Source organism: Talpa occidentalis, unplaced genomic scaffold (genome assembly GCF_014898055.3).
Source record: "Talpa occidentalis isolate TD23 unplaced genomic scaffold, MPIMG_talOcc4v2.1 talOcc4.15, whole genome shotgun sequence".
NCBI classification, from domain to species: domain Eukaryota; kingdom Metazoa; phylum Chordata; class Mammalia; order Eulipotyphla; family Talpidae; genus Talpa; species Talpa occidentalis.
Genome location: NW_023601543.1, coordinates 41890759 through 41907759, shown reverse-complemented (window position 1 = coordinate 41907759; position 17001 = coordinate 41890759). Strand labels below are relative to the sequence as shown.

Below are 17001 nucleotides of genomic sequence, written 5' to 3'. Positions count from 1 at the left end.
ATATTAACTTCAGAATTTCACATTAGAATGCTTTCCTGTAGGATAATTTGGCATCACATCAAAAGCCTAACAATTCATTTTTAAGAATTTGTTCAAAGAAAATAGTTGCTGAAGTGAGCATACAAGATGGATATACAAGAATGTTTATCAAGGTATTGTTCTTATACTAAAAAAATGGGAATCTGATTCAATGTCTGCTCATTAAATAAATTGTGGTAAATAATCCTGATGGAATTCTAAGTATTTTTGAAATGATTATTTAGTTATCTATTTTTTGATAAGAGACTATATAATAACTATGATTAATACAAACCATAATTATAAGAAAACATACATATTTGAGTCAACTTTGGTTAAAATACATGTACATGTATTCATTTATAGGTCTATCCACATAGAAAAAAAGGCTAAACAACAAAATGTTAACAATGGAAATATTGGTTATAGATATGTATTTTTTATGGTTTACTTTTGCTTATCTGTATTTCATAATGTGAAACTCTATTCTTTATGTGAAGAAATAATGTAAGTTTGAAAACAATCTAACCTGAGATTTTAAGCACAATCGTATCATTAGAGAATAGAAATACTTATTCTGCTTTTTTAAAAACACTGTATCTGTACTAGAATATTTGGAAAGAACTAATCCTTCTTGCTATAACAGTTCATTCTCAAGAGTATGTTCTAAAATCTGGCACTGGTTTGTCTCTGAAAGTTTCTATTATTATTAAATTACAAAAGCATTTTTTCCTTCCTTTAAAAAAATTTACTTATTTTTGGGCTAACAGGGTTTACAACATTGTATATGATTTGGGGACACAGGTTCACACCTCTTCATAAGAGTATTATAGCACCATGCCTGCGCTGAAAACACCCATTGTCTTCTTAGAAGTTCCCGGAAAAGTGAAAAAATGCTCTGCCGTAAGAAGCAAGAGATCTTGATTCATCCTTTGCAACTAATTTCCTGTGTGAATTTAAAAAAGTTTAGTCCTCTGGTTTTAGCCTGGTTTCTTCATATATAAAATGTGGCAGGAGCAGAAGAGCATGGTGGCCTTTAATAGTTATGATATACCACCAATATACGCAGTTAGAGTCCAAACTACAGAGAACTTTAGGAGGAAGTATGGAGGCTGAAAAAAAATTAAACTCAAACTCCCTAATTCTTCATGATGTTAGAAGGATGCTGTTGATACTTCCTTTAGTATGCCTTTTCCCTTAATAGATTTTTTTCTTAATACAATTTTAAAATAAATTAAGTGTTAAATATCAAAAAAATATTTGCAAGTTGGTATGCTTATGACACCTGGTGGTCAAGTCAAATATCACGGTTGCATTATAATCCCCCTGATACTCATTGCCTTCCTCTGAATGAGATATTCCCCCACCCCCATTCATCTATTTATCATGTATTTCAGTCACTCAACAAACATTTAGTGCATTCTTAATGTGTCCAAAACACTTTATTAGATACTTTATTATGGAGGAAAGGAAGAAGTGAGAGAATGGGTTTTTGAGTTGTTATTAAGAGCAAAATAGACTTTTTGGAAAGGCAAGCCACCACAGTATGCTAGGTGTGTTAAGTTAACTCTCCCTAAAGAAAATGATCAAAATTATGCATACTATGGGTTGTAGCAGTGACCTGTTGTTAGGAAAAGTTAGGGAAGTCTTCTTAGAGAAAGTGAGCTTTGCCTTTCTTAGGGTCTCTGTTTTTTATTACTAATTACATTACATTACTAGTGTTTTATTTTTGTATAAGATTGTCATGAAGAATTGAATGAGATTGTATATAAAATATACCTTGTCCAAAATAGGCATTCGATGACTGTTAACTATTATTATAACAAAACCAAAAATGATCAGGGAAGTCTTTATGTATATTAACTATTTCATTAATTTTATTTCAAGAATAATCCTGGTTCAAACTTACATTTTTAAATTTAGACTGAGTAAGTATACACAGTACAAGTGCAATTATTTTAGTTAGTTCAGTGGACAAGTAAGAAAGCATCAAGGAAAGATAGTTTGCTAGACTAACTTGTATATTCAGTGAAATAGTCAACTCACTAAAAAAATTCAAAGTAGTTGTTTACTTGAATCAGTTGGTTGTTTGATTGCAATGAACTAGCAGTTAATAAATGCAGTCTATCTGAGAACTTCATCTAGTCAGCACAAAGACATCAAATATGTTGTTTGGAACTGTATGAACTATGTATGGGTTGATTGAATTTTTACCCTTTTCAATTGATAGTCAATAGGTACTGTTTTAGATCTTATAATGTTTTCAATCATTAGTGTTAAGATTGCCTCTCATTTTCCCTTAAATTACATAAAATGTAAAGCAAACTGTCTTTACAAAAAATAAGAAGTACAAGGGAGTAGTAAAATGCCAGCTACTCTTTTGTTTCTACAATGTGATATATCAGCCACATTTCATAAAAATATCAAACTTTTGGGGTAATTTAACTGTAATTATCAAGGGTAAAACAAATTGCACTTTGGTGGCTTTGTCTAAAAGCAATCATATTCTTTTTTATTTAAAAACCATCACTACATTTAATTATTTATTTCATTTTAACTGTCTCTTTAAAAAGCATTTTGGCACATATCTAGTTACAATATTTTCAATTGTTCTCTTTTTTAAAAGCCGCTTTCATTGATTTGCCATTTGTTTACGAAACTATATGATTTCAGGTGTGTAGCTTTATACCTTGACATGTGTATGTGCTTCTTTCACCTACCATCAAAGTTCTAATGTTATTACACTATCAAACTGATTCATTCTTCCCTTTGTTCTCAACATCCTTTGTCTCTCGTAACCACCATATTTTTCTCAGACTAAGAGTTATTTTTATTGCATTTTACCAATTTGTTTTCTTTGGTTATTTATGTTCCACATATGAGTGATACCACCTGGTAATTAACTTTCATTTCCCCATTTATTTTGTTTAGCAAAATTACCTCAAGATCCATCCATGTCACAAAAAGCAGAAGTTCATCCAAAGCATACTATTCTGATCCAAAAGAAGGCAGAGAGTGAGGACCACAGCATATTAGGAGTTAATATTTAACCTGTGTAAAGGAAGTTTTAAGAAAGAACAGGACTGCCATTTACAGATATTAGAAGAGTTTGATGTGTAACAGAGAGTAGATGTTATTTTATTTGGCTGGGGGCACACAGAACCAGATTGCAATGAAGGGATAGAGATTTTGACTCACTGGACACAAGGGCTTTCTCACAATTATGATTGCTAAAAATGTAACCATCCACATTAATATTTCTTTCTGTCCTAAGAGCTGAAGTAGTGATAACTCATTTTGCTGCATCTCTCGTGAGATAAGCTCTACTGCACATATTCTGGTAGAGGCTTAAATGGTTGCAAGGATAAGCTCAAAACGTAAATGTCTAAGCTACCATGATTTTATTGGTAAAGAGACATTTAAAGTTACAGAAGCTTCTAGAAAGTGCTATGATAATAAGTAGGACTAATTTTGCTCTTAGTCAAATTCTGAAGGAAGCAGTGGTTATCTGGGTTACATCATCTGTCCAAGCCCCTATCCCAAGCCCTACCCCAGGCTCTTACCACATGTTTCATTCCCAAAGGTTCGTAGACTCACCTCAGCAGTCGTCTAATCCTTGATAACATTGAAATTGAAAACTGATATAAAGGATTCTATCTCTCAGGGTTGATGACAGGTAACTCAGTTTGCTTGTTGGTTATACCTGTAAGTCTATTCCGGACCACTAAGGGGAAAATCTGACAGACTGTTGCCAAAATAGTGATCTTTTTGTTTCCTGTAAATAGCTTTTATAGTACTGTCATCCATTTGTAGATTGGCGTGATATTTCTTTTAGTTTTCATAGAAAAGACCTGTTGAAGTTATGAAAGCTCATACTTGAATACTTCTTAGTAGGAAACAAAGATATTTGTATACCCAAATATGGACTGGCATGCTTTGACTCTAATTTTACTTTATTTTCTGCAGAAAACATTACTCTGATGTTTTCCTTAAGGAAGTAACCTACATCCTCAAAATGAGAATTAACAGCACAAACAGTACAAAAGCAAAGTGCACTGATCTTCAAATGCCATTCCAGTACACTCTTTATGCAACCACCTACATCCTCACTTTCATCCCCGGACTTCAGGCCAACAGTGCAGCCTTGTGGGTTCTGTGTCGCTTCATCAGCAAGAAAAATAAAGCCATTATTTTCATGATCAGCCTCTCTGTGACTGACCTTGTTCACGTGCTGTCTTTACCCCTCCGGATTTACTACTACATCACCCACCACTGGCCTTTCCAGAGGACCCTTTACCTGCTATGCTTCTACCTGAAGTATCTCAACATGTACGCCAGCGTTTGCTTCCTGACGTGTATCAGCCTTCAGAGGTGCTTTTTTCTCCTCAAACCCTTCAAGGCCAGAGACTGGAAACGCAGGTATGATGTGGCAATCAGTGCTGCCATCTGGGTCATCGTGGGGACTGCCTGTTTGCCACTTCCATTTCTAAGAAGTTTGGGATTATGCAACAACACTGAATCCTGCTTTGTTGATTTAGGGCTTCAACACATTAGCATGTCTTCCGCTATTAGCCTGGTAACTGTTGCTGAACTTGGGGGATTTGTATTATCTGCTGTAACTATCACATATTGCACAGGGAAAATAAGGAAATGTGTACAGGAATTCCAAGGTCCCTTTCAGAATACTCAGAAGAGAAAAAAGCCTTTGTGGATGGCCCTGATGTGTGCAGTGGTGTTCATTATGTTTTACCCCTTACCACCTCAACTTCCCATTCTTTATAATGATGAAGCAAGGTGTCTTTTTGAACTGTTCCTTAATTAAGAGCACTCTTTGCTTCCACATCATTTCCCTGTGTCTTGCAAGTCTGAACTGCTGTCTTGATCTAGTTCTATATTATTTTATGGCCTCAGAATTCCATGATAGATTTTCGAAACATGATGGCTTCGTTCTTCCATCATGTGTGAGATGTAAAGATAATGCTTCAGAAAATCATCGCAGAAAAGATGATTTTCAAACTCTCTCTCGAATTTTTGGATAATTCCAAGACAATGTAATCAATTAATTATCTAAAATAATCTACATACTCTATCAATTTAGCTTTGTCCCCTTGGGGATTTCTCTTTAAAATTAGTGTTCTTGACTACCATAAGAAAACATCACCTCTTTCTGTAATTCACAAAACGATCTTTCTGAAAGAATTGTGTATGTCTACATTTTCTCTCCAAGTGAAAACATATTATTCTATGGAACATATGAGAAAACGTATTTCTTTATAGCAAGTGAAGAGCAACAGAATGACTTGCACACCTATTCTCACCCTCTCCTGCAAGAAAGAAAATTGAAATTGAAAACAGGTAGACATAGGTGAACTTTCCAAATATTTAAAAATGTACAGGAGAACAATATCATCCCAGATTTATTTAGAAAATATATACTACTTGAGAAAAATAGACTCAAGGGGAAAGTATATTTTAGACTGCTGTTTTCTGTAGAAATGATCAGGTAGCTCCTGAAGTACTCACATATTTTAAAATATGTGTACATTTTATGCACAAATATTTCTGAATTTAAATTCTTTCCTGTTCACTTAAGCAGTTTGCTTTAAACAAGGGAATATAGTGTATAAAATAAGCATTAACCCACATTCAGAGAACCAGGATCTTAATTCAGTTGCATCCCTGATAAGCCGTGTAAACTTGGACAAGTTACTTTTCTCTCAGTTCCAGTTTTATTGTCTGTCCATAATGGGGTATAGACTAGATAATCTCAAATGAAGCATACTTTTTGGAAAGTGCTTTCTAGACACTAAAGCACTTTACTAATGTTTGTTTGTTATTATTGGTATTAGTATTGTTATTATTTAAAGAACTTAGCTCTGGCATTTTAATGTTTTCTTTTCAGGATTACTGAGGGTCATTATAAACATCAGTTATTGTACTTTTTATATTTGCTTCTTTCAGAGCTATGGGTATCTCTAGCATTGCTGTACATACACTAAAATGGCTCTATTAATTTTTAGTTCATATATATTTAATTGTATTTGTGTTTCTTTCTTCACCTTTTTAGGCTCTGTTACTTTTTGCCATTGTCATTGGACCTGTCTAATGACATCCCTATCATTTCAATTACTTTTTTCTAATACTTTGTGGCTTTGAAAACATACTAATCAAGTTAGATATACCCATTTACATTTAACAAAAATAGTAAAATCTGCTTATTTTATTTTACTTGGAGAGGGTATATGTTGAAAAGGGAAAATATCTAAAGTGTATGCTTTTTAGGTTATGAATTTTATGACATTTATTTTGGTTATTGTTATTGAGGACTCTTTTGCGAACTTCAAGGTCCTACCATTTGTGTTTGGATAACTGAGGTTGCCAGATATTTGAGTTTTGTATAGCCAAGGCATAACTAGCTATTTTATGTCACCTAAATTTTCTTTGAATACAAATATTGTCACTTTACTATGTATGTAGTATATATACATGTACTATAATATGTATGTATATAGAAGTATATACATATATAAATACATGCACATAATACAATACATATAATTAAATTTCCAAAATCATTACTTGTTCCAAGAAATAGTATATTCGCTTATTCATTAGGGGTACAGTATACTTTATTGATGTACATGACAAAGGAGGGATTCCCAAGCTCCTCCCCTTCTCCAGGGGTTCTGGGATGGAACAGGGGAAAAGTCAGGAGATCTTGATTGAGCTGAATGAGTGTGGGAAGTACTTCCAGCTACTGAGGTCCTCTCTGTATCTCTTATAATTTCACTGAAGCCATTTGGACCATTAGGTCCACCACCTTGTTGTTCCAAGAGATAAGCTTGACAAAGTGGTCATTGAGGGCAATGCCAGGCCTAGGATCAAAGGTGGAGGAGTAGGTGTCAATGCTAAAGTTGCAGAAGACAACCTGATCCTCACTATAATGCAGATACTTTTGAGGGAGTCCTGTAATACGTGTTGCACAACTTTCTTGATGTCATCATATTTTGCAAATATATCCAGGTGATAGGTCTGATCCACCACTAACACATTGGGGGTGGGAACATGGGAGGTCATGCCAATGAGATTCCTGTTCAGTTCAAGTATGATCTTACCCACAGTCTTGGTGGCACCAGAAGAAGTGGGGATGATATTCTGGACAACCCCTCAGTCATCATGCTAGTTTTCCAGACAGGTCATCTACCGTCTTCTGGGTATTAGTGATTATATGGTCTTGAGTCCCTCCATGATGACAGAGCTGTCATGGATGGCATTGGTCAGGGGACCCAAGCAGTTGTATGTTCAGGAAACATTGCTAACAATCTTGAAAGAGTTCTCATACTTCTCATGGGTCACTCCCATCACATATATGGGGACATCAGCAGAAGGGGCATAGATGATGGCCCTTTGGTTGCAACTTTCAAGTGAACCTCAATATTCTCCAAGGTAGTGAAGACAACATATTCAGAATGAGCGTTGCCCCATTTGATGTTGGTGTAATCTCACTCCTGGAAGGTGAAGATGAATTTTTGATTGGTGACAAACTTCCCTTTCTTAGCATTGACTGTGCCATTGAACTTGCCATGGATGGAATCCTACAGGAACATGTAGACCATGGAACTGAGGTCAATGAAGGGGTCATTGATAGCAACAATGTCCACTTTGCCAGAATTAAAGCCCTGGTAATAACCAGGCACCCAATACAGCCAAATCCACTCACTCAGGCCTTCACTATCATGCCTCAAGTACAGTGTAAGAAGAGGCAGTTGACTGTTGAATGGGGAGAAGAAGAGAGCCAATTAATAGTATATTTAAAACTACTTTTATCACTCTTAAGAGATTATTTTCCATTTTTTATAATGCTCTTCAAGAAAATATCTGCTCACTCTGGCTATTGCTACCTTTCTCTTTAAGAGCACCTGGGAAAAATTCCCCTATGTATGTGAAGCCTTGTTTGAGATTTTTTTTCTAAGTTGGGCTACTGTTACAATAAATAATGAACATTATCCAAAGAGCTAGGGAATCACAGAAAACAGACTAGTTTACCAACAATTTTAAAGTTGTCAGAATTCCCCCAGAAAGCTTCAATTTACTTATAATTTGAGAGGAGGTACTATATGCAGTCACCTTGGTCCAGCATTTTTAGGGTCAGGTATATTGTCAACCCCACTTCCCTACTCTACATTCCCCAAAATACTGGCGTGTAGGAGCTCCAATAATGACAAGTTTGAGTGTAACTGATTGATAATACTTAGATGGAGTGTAGTTCTATCTAGTACTGTATCTATTTTTTTTTTTAACTGTGATATTGCACAAAGCAACTTTCCATTCTGATGTCATTTCCTCATCTGCAATATGGTGATAATAGTCTCTGTCCTTTCTACTCAAAGGATTTTTGTAAAGATCCAATACAAAAGAGTTAGAAGGCAGGGTTGGAGGTGGAACTCATTCCCGATGGCTACCAGGCAGGAGTAAGGTGAGCCAAGGAAGGGAATGTTTCATGTTTTTTGGTTTTGTTACTTTGTTTTGTTATTTGGTAGCCCTTTGAGTTCTTACAAATTTCAGATGTTGAAAACATTCCCTGTGCACGGGATTTGCTATTATATTGTTCATTAGGATGTGTTGTGGCTGCACTTAGACATCATTTGTTAACTGATAGGATTAAAAGTTCATATGATTTTGGAGTAGGAAGATTTTTCTTGGTGACTTTAGGATGCTGGTTCCATTGTGGCTATAATTATGCAAAGCAAAGAATCCAGGAAAGAACTGCCAGAGAAGAAATCAAAAACAAGATTTTTATATGACAGTACACACCTTAAGTCTGAAATAAATCAAACTAATGGTAATGTTAAGCAGCAACTGAGCAATCTGGGGCATAAAAAACCCAAATACAACTGAAGTCAGCATGGACAAAGCCTAGAATAACTATCCAAAACTTTTTATGTACCATAAAGCCTTCAATCAAGTAAATAAATATGTGTAAATTGTATTTTATTTATCTACTGCCAATATATTATATAGTGGACTTGTCATATGTAAAATAAATCCAGTATGTTTTTTAAAAAGGAAAGAATAAGAAATGCAAATGAGAATTATTTTTAAACGATAATTATTAAAATATAAAGACATAGGAAGAGGTAGTATTAAGCAAGGAATCAGTGAAAGGAAATATATTCCCTCCATAAAACCATAACAACACAGAGGCTATTATTAAAATATTTTAAATAACTTATTAGTCTCATAGAAAATATGAAGATTTGAAGTAGTTTAAGAGTCAAGGCAATAGTGACTAAGGACACTGAGGGTAACAGAAGGAACTGTGTACTCTATCTTGAGTTATTTAGGGAGTTATCATTAGGGCTAAGGATCTCTAAAGAATTCTAATATCAAAGATTAGCCTTAGGGAAACAATAAACATGCACTACAACATGGTGTTTCCTATGGATGAATTCTACAGATGGAAATCAGGATTCCAGCACTTTGGGAAGGAATGAACTTGAAACAATTCCAGAGGAACCTACAGTTTTAAAGGGGAAAACTGAGGGCAGGAATAGGTTATCTACAGCATTGTTTGGGCATGAATTGATTTGTTGAAGAACATTAAAAAGTTCAAATTGCTTCTTTTTTAAAGATTTAGTTATTTATTTATACAAGAACTGGGGTACAGGCCAGATGAGCGGGAGGGTGAGAGGATTCATCAGAGACTGAGTGGGGAACAGAACAGGCAGACTGATGAAATACACTTCTGAGGGGAGCAGTGGGTGAGACAGGAGAGGTCTGCTGCGCCATGTGGGACCCACGCTGGCCGGCCAGGATCGAACCAGCACTGCAGAGGCTGGGGACAGCTTCACAGCGCTGCACTCAACTGTCTGCGCCACCAGGGGAGGCCCTCAAAGTACTTCTTTTATTAAATGCTATTCTATGATTCCTAGCCTCACTAAACATATTGGATAATCAAATCTACAAATATGAAATATGAAAAAATGAAAGTTGACTGAAGAAACTTTGACCACACTTCTTTCTGCTTTTGCTCATATTGTTTCCCCAGCATGTACGTCACTTCTCCTCCCCTCCATCTGTCCAAAATTACAAATTATTTAAGATTCAGCTTAAATTCTTCTTTGCTATAAAGCTGTATTATCTCCTGTACACAGTAAAGTCGTTGAGGTTACACATCTAGGACAATGCAGTATGTTGTACTTTACAGCATATTGAAATTGAGCCCAATTTCTTATAGGGATATTAGTAATCTCACAGTTACTATTTCTCTCAGCCTTATGCAAAAAATAAGTGTTCAATACTTTACTGACTTAGAAGAAAATATACAGTGATTATTTAGATATCTAAAAGACTAGTCCCATATAAAGCTGATATTGATAAATGTTACAAGTTTTATGTTCTCATTTCCTCTGCGTTTAACAGAGGGAATGAGACAATCACTAGGATATAAGGACCTTAAAAATGATTTCTTTGCTCCCCCAACTTTATTGAGGAAAAAAGTGTACAGTGTGATTATTTGATATACATATGCAATGAAACATATCGCATTAGAGTTACTGTATCTGGGCAGATTAGTTGAATTTGTTGAAAACAAGTGGTGATAAAGTATGGCTGGCTCTCAGTTAAGTAGGGGACCATATTCCATTAGACTGACATTTGTAGTTCTGTAAAATGTGTTTGTAAGTTGTATATTAAACATATATGTGGAATCTAAATAAATAAAGAAAATATCACAAAAAATTGTAAGACTGACTCTTGAAAGCAAACCATAGATCTGAGACACTCAGGAGGAGAATTGGGTAGAATGTGGTTGAGGACTGTGGGCACTTTGGTGATGGAAAAACAATGGTGACTGTACCTGAGGGGAGAAATCCTATATTATGGAAAAAAATAAGGATCTTAAAGAAATAAAAATAAATATAAAAAATTTCAAAATATTTGGGAAAGGTTAATTGCTTTTTTTCTTTGATGTTGTGGTTGTTGCTTTAACAAAGGGTAATTAATGCTTTCTTTTCTGGAAGTGGAGCTGTGAAAGAGTAGGTGCAAAATGAAGATAAATATCTCACAAGGTCAGTTACTCTTCCCCTCTACCAACTATGTCCTGAATTGTATCTTTTATTTCCAGTGAATTCAATAAAGTGTTGGTAAAATTAGACATTTGTGAATTTCACTGAAGATGTTTATAATGCCACCTTTGCGAGCTTCCACTAATAGCCAGGAAATCTGTTCTTGCCCTCACTTCCACTCTAGTTCCAGTTCTAATGTGGCATTCTGTATTTACTCCCTCTTCTTGGGATCATTTTTCTCCTTGGTCTCATATTACTTTCATGGGTTTGTTTTGTCTGGAGATCAATAAGCTACTAGCTAGATAACGTTCTAAGCTCTAGCATTTGTGCAGAGGATTGTGTTAAGTGAATTAAGTCAGAAGGAGAAAGAGAGATAACAGATGATTTCACTCACATGTGCAATATAGAGAAACAACACAATGGGCCTGATAAAACTAAATCAATAGAAATCCTAGAATTATGACTGTGGAATTGAGGCTACTGGAAGGAAATGTGGAGATAGGAACAAAGGAGGTTATGGGGCCCAATGATCTACTATAAAGTAGTAAGCGTGGTTTGGTGGTGGGTGTGGTGTGGTAACATACATACATCTGAGGAGGTGTGAACCTATTCCCCTAAATCACATACAATATTATGAACCAATGTTACCTCAATAATTACAAATATTTTCTAAATTATAAAGAAAATATAACCACCTATATTCCAACACTGATAATTAAATCACTTTAAATTTCTGACCTATTTTTTAAAATTTATTTAACTGAAGTAACATTGATTTGCAACGCTATATATGATTTAGTGTTAAAGGATCACACTCTTTAGGTGTATGTTACCATACCACACCCACCACCAAGAAACCCATAGTCTGAATTTATTTTATATTAATTAGATTTATGAATACATGAATACTAAAAAATTAAAATTTTAAATAGAAATGAAATAATCATGACCTCCATTCTGTATCCTGATCCACTGATGTTATACCTGCTGGCAACCATGATTATCAGTTTATTTGTATTTTTATTTCTATTATTCAAGAAATATTTTATAATTTAAAAACAATCTAAATACAAAGTGAGGGCCTCCCCTGGTGGCACAGCGGTTGAGCACTGGGCTGCGAAGCTGCCCGCAGCCTCTGCAGTGCCGGGTCGATCCCTGGCCACAGGCGAGGGTCCCACATGGCACGCAGACCTCTCCTGTCGCCTGCTGCTCCCCTCAGCAGTGTATTTCGTCAGTCTGCCTGTTCTGTTCCCCGCTCTGGCTCTGGTGAATCCTCTCACCCTCCCATGCTTCTGACTGTACCCAGTGCTTGTATAAATAAATAAAGAAATCTTAAAAAAAAAAAAAAAAGATGTGTTACATATAAACAATGGAATACTATTAAAAAAATACAAAGTGAAAACAAGAATACAAATGAAATAAAGTTGGAAAAGATGTTAGAAAGAGAGATGGAAGGATGGGAACTGGAATGAAGGAATGAGGGAAGGAAAGGAAGAAGAAAGAATGAAAGAGAAATTCACTATAATAAAGTTGTAGAAAGAAATAACTTCCCCAGATCTCCCTACACCATACCTTGGGCCCAAACTAAACTTAAGTCAGCAAAATGGCAATAATTACCTCCAAAGAGAACTCAAATTACTTACAGTATGCCAGGTCTGGGTTCTGTCCTGTTTTCAGTTTCCTCTCTGGTCCTGACTTTGTTATGATAATTATGTGAAAAGAACCCACCACAGAGGAAAGAGCACTGTCCTGGAAGGTCAGAGACCCAAGATCCATCTAGTTCATGTTCTGTTGCTCAATTCCTGTGGCCTGAATCAAAGCATTAGCCCTTGCCAGACTTCAGTTTCCTCTTATGTCAAATGAGAGAGATGAACACTTCATGGTCTCTCTGATCCTTTCCAGTTCTCTTCCATATAGTGGCTCTGAAAAGGAATGTCAGATGTTCTCAGAAAAGTCAAGACACAATGATACAAGTGTGTGTAGCATGGGGAAGTAGTAAATCTTGAGGGCAGATGAGAGAAAACTCTACAGAAATTTATATCAAAGAAACAAAGATTAAAGGATGCTATGTCTTACATCTGTTGATACTATAGTCAGCCCACCCCCTCCTTCATTCTCCACTTATGTGACCTCAAGTAGAACATAAGAAGCAGTACCATAGCCAGGGGACAAATAGTGAGAGGCAACTAGGGAACAAAATCAAATCCAGTTAAACTGGGAAGTAGGAAATATCTATTACTTTTTTTCTTCTTTTTCCAGAAATTTCTCTTTAAAATGGCTTCATACAGGGCCTCCCCGGTGGCGCAGCGGTTGATCGCTGGGTTGCGAAGCTGCTCGCGCCTCTGCGGCGCCGATTCGATCCCCGGCTGCTTCCCGGCCACCGGAGGAGGGTCCCACATGGCGCGCAGACCTCTCCTGCCGCCCGCTGCTCCCCTCAGCAGTGTACTTCGGTCCTTCTGCCTGCTCTGCTCCCCGCTCTGGCTCTGGTGAATTCTCTCACCCTCCCGCGCTTCTGACTGTACCCAGTGCTTGTATAAACAAAACAAACAAATAAACCAATAAATAAAAACATGCCTCTATAAAAAATAATAATAAAATGGCTTCATACATATGAAGGGTGTTATTCTATACCCCTAAATTATCATGTACAGTGTTATAAGCCATTGTTAAATAAATCAAAAAATAAATAAATAAATAAATAAAATGGCTTCCAAACATTAATGCAAAATTCAGGCTGTGAAACAAAGTACATACTGCTATTTCATTTTGTTCATAAAGGTATGGGAAGAAAACATACCAGAGTCCTAATAGTGGCTATCTCAGAACAAAAATATTTTCTTTTCTCTTCTGTTTTATATTATTTATTTATTTATTGAAGAGCAGCATTGATTTTTAATGAGTTTTAGTACAGAATACAAAGCAAAGCAGCTGTTGCCTCCAGGTTAGTAGAAATGTAAGCAATAGCTTGTTCTTTCCTCTTAAAGTTACAAAAGTGTGTCAGATGGACAGGTTGAGGTATTTTAATCTGTCTTTGAAACCCCTCCCCCAAAGGCACTATATATATAGTTGAAGTTTAGAGGTTTTTTCAAATACTCTTTACCTCACACATGCCCTATCTGTCATTTCAAATACTGGGACTTTCTTCATCCAAGAGAGTTTGAGGAAGAATTTCTCTTTTTAGACTTTTAGCATATAAGGACCTTTTTTCTTGGTGTGGCTGCTAATCTCATTGACCTTTCTGCCACTGGATGAGTAGGGAAACTTTTATTAGTGGTTCTTTATTAGTTCTGAGGACCTTTGATGGTGACGGTTTTCACTTCTGTGTATACACACAGGCTGTACTCCTCCAGCTCTCAGCCATTCCCAGACAGTTTGTAGCTAGCAAATGGTGGCTGGGCCCCAAACACATCATGGCAGTTGACCTACAGAGTTCCCACCTTGTGGGCCTGGGACAGACAACTTGGCCTTGTCCAAGTTCTTTGTGAAGATGGTGGCAACCAGCCCTTTCTTGGGATTGTTGGCTCTCCTGACAACTCTTCTATGGTGTTGAACTTCAGGCATCAGTGGCCCACAGATCTCCTCTTTTGCCATGATCATGCATATGATCTGCATATCTTCATTCAGCAAAGTGCTGAATGAAGATATGCAGATCATATGCATGATCATTCAGCAAAGTGCTGAATGAAGTCGCCAAGTCAGCAACAGCTCCTCCTCCAAACAGCAGCCTTGTCCACTCTTCCTTTCTGGATTTGATATAGGGAAGGACCTTGTAAATCTGAGTTTCTTCCACCTGTAGTCCCTGCTCCCTTCCCCACCACCCAAGGCCTGGCCTGGGTGACACTATGCTCCACAACTCACCTGGACAAGGTCCAGGAGCCCTCACAGCAGCATGGCCCTCACTGACAAAAGGGCGATGTGAGCCCAGCCCATGTCTGCATCCAATATGATGTAGGGGCTCTTTCCCCCACAGCTCCAGGATCACCTGCTTATGGTCAGGAAGCAACCTGGATCAGGCTGCCAACCTCAGTGGAGCCTGTGAAAGCCACTTTGTGGGGCCAAAGCCGTGGCCCCAAAGCCGTGGGGCCAAATCCAGGAATAATATTGACCTCGCTAGGAGGAAGCAAGCTTCTTTAATCAAGTTGGTCAAATAGAGGGCGGTGAGTGGAGTCTGTCCTGCCACCTTCATCACAACTACATTCCTTGCTGCCAAGGCGGCCCCAGTTTCCCGGCCTGGATCAGGAGCAGGAAGTTCCACCCACTGATCTTTCCACCACACCACTCCACAAGCTCATGGTGGGTCTTACTGAAGAAGTCCCCGTCCATGGCAATGGTTTTCCCATGGCACTTATCAGCCCAGCCAGCCTTATACCACAGACATTTGAAGACTATGTCCAAATCCACCAGGTAGGAGATGATGTAGGGCTTGCCATTGTCCAGAGTCTCCAAGGCAACCTGATAGGCCGGGTCCCGCTCAGTCAGATCCGCCAGGCGGTGAATGCAGCAGCCGGCTCTTCTCAGACGCGTCTATGTGACAACAGGTGGAAACCAGATGGAAGGCAGCCCGTGCAGCCTTCACTGCTCCTCAGTCCATAACTTCCTTGTCCTTTTTAGCCTGCAGATAACTTCCCCAGGGCATGGGATGGATTGACCATGGGGAACATTTTCTTGTGGAGGGCTTCGTGCCACTCATTATCTGTGAAGATCTGGATGTAGAAGACCTTGGGCTGCTGCTTGGGGCTGCCACTGCCTGGGTGGTGGCAGCCGACAGGAAGTGGTGGCCCAAGCGGGACCCACAGCTGTGGGGAAGGCAGCAATGGGAGTGGGCCTGTGGAGCAGCATGCAGCTGGGGTATGCAGAGCATTCTTTTCTATGTTTTTATACATTTTCTAAATTATTTTACTATAACCTTTCTAATGGAATCATCACTCCATTCTTGGTCCTTAGAACCCATTCTTCATTGAAGCATCAGAAAATCCATTTCTAGTTATATGAATCAGGTCATGCACATATGGTGCTTAAAAGACACCAGTGGATTCTGATCACACTGGTAAAACAAGCCCAACTTTTCACCACAGTCAGAAAATTCTACATCAGTCTGTCTCTTACTTTCAAAATATAGTATCCTATAATTATCCTTTACTAGCCAACCTAAATAAGTTACATTTTCCTTGAATTTCTGATTAAGTAAAGTTATGTATTATTTTCCATTATGACAAACAGCAAAGAGGTTGCAGTGCTAGCAAGGCTGTGTAAGAAGAACTACAAAGTTCCACTATTTCTTTATAATGCTTGGTATACTCAAATCACACTGAAAAGAAAAGTGATTATTTGAATGGGATAATATGACTATATCTGTTAAGAAAACCTCTCTCTGCAGAAAACACAGATATCATTGCCTACAAGTTGGTTGGTTTAATGTGACTACTGCAAAGGGCACTTGTTTCGATCAAGGACAGAAATAATTCCGCCTCTTGCTTTCCAGACAAGACACTTTACCACTGAAAATGATATAAGGCTTGTTTCAATAAAATATCCCAGCAAGTTAATATTTTTCTTTCATAGTATTTCCTTCTGTTCTTGCAATTCTGCACAGCTAAGACTATGTCCCATACCAGAAGGCCTTTCATTTTATGTAAATCATTTGAGATATGAATTAAAAGGGTGGGTATATTGGGGTGGAACTTATGATTTTTCTGCCTCATATTCATATGGTTCTTCATGTTCATACGATTATGCTATTAGTTTTTCTGATTATTTATTGTGACAGTTACATTGCTAGGTATTTAAAAAGTTTACCACATTTTATCCTCACATCAGCTTTTAAGAGAAAGCATTGGGGATCAGAAAGTGTTAAGTGGCTTGCCAATTGTGACACAGTAAATTATTGACAAGAATGGAGTGTAAAATTAATTAAGTT

The 17001-nt window shown here is 37.3% G+C and overlaps 1 protein-coding gene and 2 pseudogenes across 1 annotated transcript; 1 reads left to right on the top strand and 2 right to left on the bottom strand.

Moving 5' to 3' along the window:
- Positions 1-4033: 4033 nt before the first annotated feature.
- LOC119246654 (putative P2Y purinoceptor 10) lies at positions 4034-5089 on the top strand. The gene is given in 3 exon segments (XM_037513016.1): positions 4034-4758; positions 4760-5040; positions 5043-5089. Coding segments are annotated over 3 exon segments (1053 nt in total).
- A 1707-nt stretch (positions 5090-6796) lies between these two features.
- Positions 6797-14231, bottom strand: LOC119245601 (glyceraldehyde-3-phosphate dehydrogenase-like; annotated as a pseudogene).
- A 134-nt stretch (positions 14232-14365) lies between these two features.
- LOC119245600 (aldehyde dehydrogenase, mitochondrial-like) lies at positions 14366-15945 on the bottom strand (annotated as a pseudogene).
- Positions 15946-17001: the final 1056 nt, after the last annotated feature.